The sequence below is a fragment of the Limulus polyphemus genome, unplaced genomic scaffold (genome assembly GCF_000517525.1).
Source record: "Limulus polyphemus unplaced genomic scaffold, Limulus_polyphemus-2.1.2 Scaffold1000, whole genome shotgun sequence".
In the NCBI taxonomy this organism is placed as follows: domain Eukaryota; kingdom Metazoa; phylum Arthropoda; class Merostomata; order Xiphosura; family Limulidae; genus Limulus; species Limulus polyphemus.
The window spans coordinates 323,782-330,490 of record NW_013666610.1 but is presented as its reverse complement, the minus strand read 5'-3'; the positions used below and the strand labels follow the sequence as shown (position 1 = coordinate 330,490).

The 6,709-nt window shown below is 34.1% G+C and overlaps 1 protein-coding gene across 2 annotated transcripts in view; it reads right to left on the bottom strand.

The window, feature by feature from the left end:
* LOC106461626 (cinnamoyl-CoA reductase 1-like) overlaps positions 1–6,709 on the bottom strand; it is a 45,532-nt gene that overhangs the window by 23,261 nt on the left and 15,562 nt on the right. For both annotated transcript variants that reach the window (XM_013921465.2, XM_022388632.1), the window contains exon 2: positions 643–844. In XM_013921465.2, the coding sequence (XP_013776919.1) occupies positions 643–844 (202 nt within the window). The remainder of the gene's footprint in view (positions 1–642; positions 845–6,709) is intronic.

The following is a 6,709-nucleotide window of genomic DNA, read 5'->3' as shown; positions in this document are numbered from 1 at the left end:
TTTCTCTTGAAAAACCAAGAGTTGGGGGGGGGCTGACTGAGGTGTTTATGATTGTAAAGGAAATTGATAGTGTTGATGCCTCATCTTTTTTCATACTTAACAGTGAGAATAGTATGACTAGGGGACAGAAGTATAAATTTTGGTAGGGTATAAGTCATCTACAACTAAGACAGTTTTATTTTTCTAACAGGGCAGTTGGCATTTGGAATGGGTTGCCTTCGGATGTAGTGAAGGCAGTAAATTTAATTGAACTTAAGAGAAAGCTTAATAAGTATATGAATGATAAGGGCTAGCTTTAAGATTTTTTTTTTCATAATATATCTCTCTTAATAGTTTTAGTTTAGTTTAGAGGATGGAACAGCCGAGATTGACCAACAGGTTCCATGTTGTCTCAAAACCTTATGTTATGTTAAGTTCATTTGAAATCATTTTTTTACATAGAAGTGAGACTTAATGATGAAGTGCCACAACTGTAACACACCAACGAATTAACATACATGTCATTCCAGTAATGTGCAATTAACCCTTTGTGCTATATAATCTACTTACTCCTAAGGACTATTATAAAATAGATATTATAACTGGAAAAATTAAAGTGTTTTTGAACAAGTGTTAAGTATAAAATAAGCATAGGAAACTCACTCATTCCAGCCTTCATCTTTTGTCAAATCTGCTTCTACAAGTTCTATTGGGTGTTGTGCATCAGGACTTAGTTCTCTGATTTGTTTTACTTTATCTTCATCCTTTAAATTTCTGACAGTTCCTCTAACTTTGTAGCCCTCTCCTTGAAGAAGCTTGATAACGTGAGTACTGACAAATCCAGTTGCTCCAGTTACAAGTACCACTAGTTGTAAAAAAAAAACAGTTAACTGAAATTACATGTACCTACAACAATTTTCAGTTTTAAGAAAAAACAAAAAGTGCATTCTTCATATACCTATAAATAAAATATAAACAATTATTCATCACAATTCTCTATTAAGCTATAAGTAGTTTTGGTGTTATATTACCTAAGAGCATTTGAGTACCCCACATTTATTAACATGTTTAAAATCATAAGGCAGATAAGTTACACGGTAGTGATACTTCAAAAAATAAATATGTCTAAATGAATTCCAAAATCAGATTACTTAAAACTTATATGCCAACTTGTAATTAATTGTCATCCCTTAAAAAAAAAAGTAATGATTTGGTTCACATTTTACTTTCATGTGTAATAACTGTCTGGAGCTTCCAATATCTTACACACACAGGTTAATTTTAAAGTAGAAAGCTAGAAAGATTTTAATGATAAAATATAAAAATAATCTTAATTCAAAGCTTCTTATCAAACAATAAAATTATAAGATCCTTTCTTATGGAATTAGTACTATCCAGAAAAAAAAATAGCCCATAACAAATTTCGGCCTACTTACTATCAATGGTTTTGAAATTTATTTTTATCAGAGATCATTTCATAGCTTCTGGATATATGTATATATATTGTAGTTATTTTTGTCGCCTATATACCAACTGAAGTACCTGTACAATGCATGGGAAGATATCGGGTCCCAGGGTCAGGTCAGTATCAGTATGATGACTACCATCCCCATGCCACTTGTAGTTAAGCAGCACAAAGCTACACAAAGGGCTATCTATACTCTGCCCACCATGGGTATCGAAACCTGTTTCTGGCATTGTATGCAGACAGACCACTGTGCCACTGCTGCTGGGAGGCAAGCCTTAAGAGTTTGTTTGTTTGTTTGTAATTAAGCACAAAGCCACACAATGGGCTATCGGTGCTCTGCCAACCATGGGTATCGAAACCCAGATTCTAGCATTGTAAGTCTGCAGACATACCGCTTTGCCACTGGGGGGCCAACCTTAAGAGTATGTGCTACGTTTGGTAACAATCAATCAGTCTGACGGTTCGCCAGTTATAAACTGAAACATGCGGAATTTTTTTAAATAATGGTTTAGAACATCGTTTGCCCCCCAGTGGCACAGCGAAATGTCTGCGGACTTACAATGCTAGAATCCGGGTTTCGATACCCGTGGTGGGCAGAGCACAGATAGCCCATTGTGTAGCTTTGTCCTTAATTACAAACAAACACACAAACATCGTTTCTCAAACTGGGGTCCGTAAGTCAGGTCCGAATTTTCATAAAAGTATTTAAAAAATATGATTCATGGAATAAAAAATATTTTTCGTAAAGTTAAATTTATATGAATTAGAACACTTAATTTTGGAATACAGCTTTTCAAGTCCACAATTTTTTTTCAATTAAACGGGATCCTAGAGATACTGAAGTTTCGGAACAGCTGGTTTAGAAGATAGCTTGAAGCGTGTTCCATTGACTAGTGTAATTTAACCACTTAAGTGATTTAGTACAATTATCTTAATATGTAACTTGAACCATTTATGCTCAGTTTGTACACACAGTTATGAAATTTGATATTCTTATGGGGATATTGTATAAAAAAGTACGTATAATTTAATCACTAATAATTTTTTAAAACCAACGAGTATAACATTAGTTTTTTATCACAACTTGGTATACTTGATTATGAGTAAATGTCTCTAAAATAATAAAAAAACAATTTTAAAAAGGCATGTTCATGAATTATATATTCCACTTAGTACATTATATACATGTTATAAAGTTGGTGCTTATAGCCCTCATATATATTTTTGTTTATTCGTTTTGTACAATACGAGTTTTCACACTAACAGAGTACGCGGTCATAAACTCATCCTAAACTAGTTTCAAATAAAATAATGCACCAAGCGATGGGTAACACAACCACGTGACAAACAGCTCGTCCCAAGGTTGTCTCCTGTGAACAAGGTCAGAATTGAGTGATGTGCTTTCGTCACGAAAACATTGTAAAAAGTTAGGAGCTGATATCAGGTTCGTGTAATCATTACTCGCCCAGTCACCCTCTAAAAAAGTCCCAAGAAACTCTGTATTTAACAGCTAATGAAGTAAAAACTGAGAATTACGCCATGCGTCGCCATTGGAGATGCAATACCATCTGCCCAGTTAATATAGTCGCGTGTTCGGATTTCGCCTGATCTTCAGAAAATTTCCACTCTCCCAGTGAGTTTGGTATCTTTAAATTTACAGAGCTGATGGAATACCTTACGTATATATTTACAAGCAGAGTGGTATAAACAGTTTGCTTAACATTATATGTAATATTCTTTCGTATTGTTTCCACGTGTTCTGTTGTGAACTGTCGTAAAAAAATTATATTAACTCTTATTTACATATTCCACAAGTTATAAATGTTTTCCCATGGAAAACGTGGAGATGGCGATCCCATATCTTTTTGAATTCCGTGGATTTATCAGTTATGTAATTATGGATTAACGCATTACACCCGTCTAGGAATTATGACATTTACCTTGTGTTAACTTTAATATTTGCCCTTGAATATTATGGAATTACGGGCTTAAAGTTACCTAACTCTGTGGATTTATTCCCTTGTAGATGTGTGTCCTCTTAGCCTATAGACTTCAACTTTATTAAGTTTGTTTTAAACATAATATAGGTGAAATTATAATTTGTGTGGCTTATACACATTCCAAAGATTAAATAAAGTTGTCAATTACAATATGCATTTTCGGTTTTTCAAGTGGTGCCCTTAATGGATCTTAATGTTTATTGTTAACAAATGTGTCACGACTGGGGAGGAAAAACTCCTTTGAATAGGATATATGTGCTGCTTAATATTTGAATAGCACCATGTAGTACAACATCTCCGACCCATGCAGACCCTAAGTGGGTCAGTGGCGAGTTGGGATATCATTCCTGGCGTGCTGTGTCTAGGTTCTTTCATGTTGAAGAAAAAACGTATTATTGTAACATGTCTTCCTTTCTAAACTTGTTTGTTTTAGCTCAAAGCCACACACATTGGGATATCTGCGCTCTGTTCACCGTGGGAAATGGATCGCCGGAATTTAATGCTTTAAGTCCGTAAACTTACCCCTGACCTATCTGGGGTCCTTTTTCAAAACAGTTCTGTATTTTCAGTATTTATTTTAACACTTAAATATTTGTAGTTAGCCTAAACAACACTGCATTCACTGAAATAGCTGTTCTACGTAGGTCTACATTCCTAGTACACACGGTTAGGTTTCGGCGATCGAATATTAATTGTTGTAATGGTTAGTAGCAAAATGGTCACCTAAGTTATATCATTAATTATTAACATAACTAATTACTAACTAGTTTTATCCCAAGTTTCGACTACTAGTCTGCTACCGTCTTCAGTACTGAGAAAGTATTTCTGAGTTATTCGTGGTCGGATCCCTTTCAGCCGTGGGGGCGTTATAATGATACAGTCAATCCCACTATTCGTTGGTAAAAGAGTAGCCGAAGAGTTAGCGGTGGATGGTGATGACTAGCTGCCTTCCCTCTAGTCTTACACTGCTAAACTAGGGACGGCTAGCGCAGATAGCCCTCGTGTAGCTTTGCGCAAAATTAAAAAAATAATAAAAAAAAAACAATCGTGGTCGGAATCCGATCCTGGGTCTTCTTGGTGGAAGTCTAGTGTGTTATCCATTAAGCTGAGGTATATTCCCCATTTACAGTTTTAATCAAATATATTTGAATGTTTTCAATGTAGACATAGGTAATGTATAAAAGAACAAAGTAAAAAAAAGTGCAAAAGGGTATCACTAACGTAAAAAAAGGAAATACAAAACAGCATCAAAGAACTAGAAAAGTGAATTACAAAAAGATAATAATTCAAGTAGGATGCAATGTTGTAAGCTGTGTTTTTCATCTAGACTTTTCTTGATACTTGCATTATTCTTTAACTGGAAGGAAGTTTTAGCGTCACATGCTGAGCGTTTGGCCTAAAGTCTTGATTTTTCTCCAAAGTTTTAGGACAATCTGAGAAGAATCAAACGCGAGTTAGGCTAGAGCACTGGATGATTGATTATTGAGGTAGTTTGTTACAGCAGATTATGGAGTTTGCGTTAGTAAGTTCGTTAGTCAGTGCTGTAAATATTGAATTTGTTTCGAGGACGAAATAAAGATAAAAGAAAAAAAAATATTAGCAAGTAATCGGAGTTTCTGTTAGAAGTACTTCATTTGCTAAATTAGACATATCAGTGAATGTTGATTACGAAAACCGTGAAATTTAAAACTGAAAACGTTAAATAAAGCAAAGTTTTATTTCAAGGGAACTAAACTTTGCGCTGCTTTTTTTTTAACCGAATAATCTAAAATAACCTGTTCAACAACACAAACAATAGAATAGTTGAATCATGGCACAGCGGTATGTCTGCCGTCTTATAACGCTAGAATCCGGGTTTCGATACCCGTGGTGGGCAGAGCACAGATAGCCCATTGTGTAGCTTTGTGCTTGATTACAAACAAATCTAACCTTAACCTTTAATTTAAATATAAACTCGTGATACAAACTAAAACTCAAATTAATGAAATCAAAAGCTTAACTGGGCGTTGCATTTGAATCATAACGTATATCAATTATTTTACTGAACCGCAGAGACTGAATAATCTACTCAATGAGAATGTTTTTTGTTTTTGTTTTTAATTATGCACAAAGCTACACAAGGGCTATCTGTGCTCTGCCCACCACGGGTATCGAAACCCGGTTTCTAGCGATGTAAGTCCGCAGACATACCGCTGTGCCACTGGGGGGCCAATGAGAATGAAAAGCAATAAATAGTTAAAATTTTAAAATGTGTATTTTATTTTTAATAATATATTTATAAAACATTTTAAAATTATTTAAAATATATCCAAGAGATTAAATACCCACGAAACAAATGAGGATTTTTTTTGGCAATATTTCAAAACACTGGGTTATTTCAAAGGCTGTTTTTCATTGTTAAAGAAAATGTTATAGGCTATATTTAGTCCATTAAACCGATAACTAATAGATTTTTATTCTGTAAGAAGTGTGGCAAATGCAAAAACTAAAACATCACCAGTGAGGCTAAATTCCAGGTGCCCTTAGAAACACGCGTTGGCAAGGAAAGCTGCTTTTAGCACCAATGCGTATTGATCTTAAGTTCTTTTGTGTAGCAACTAAGATACTTTTGGCAACAGGCCGAAAACTTCACAAAACTCAAGATGTCGGTAGCTAATGAAGACTGTTATTTTGTCGAAATTAGAAATTTTAAAGTATGCTTTTTTAATGTAAGTATGTTATGTAAGCTTGGTAGAAAGGCGTTATTGATAGCGCGTGTTTTCATTGATATAAATATCAGTTAAACAAAGATTTTCTTTTTCTGGAAATATAACACTCCCAGCGAGTGTTTTGAATAAGTTAGGAAAAAAGTGTTATCAGGTTGTTTCAGGACCAATGTCTCTGCTAAAAGAAAAAAACAAACAAATTAAAGTCTAGTTTAAGTATAAAAGTATGACAAAATGTAGACATAGTTGTACTTGAGGTTATTTTAACATAAATAGACTGTAAGTATGCGGTACATATTAAATTTGGGCAAGCTGTTGTGTGTAATAAGAAAAAGAGGTTTTATTTATATATATTTTAATATTAAGTACATTATACCTTTTTTATTTCTCTATATACATCTTCAAGTCATTTATAATGCCTAAGAAAATCTACTTAAAAAGCTTAATGGACAATGAAAATAAAAACAAAAATGGTTCACACTAATCATTAATATTGTTGCGTCATCGAGGTCACGTGACTGGTGTGGCGCCCTCTATTTTCTAGAACTATCTTGTTT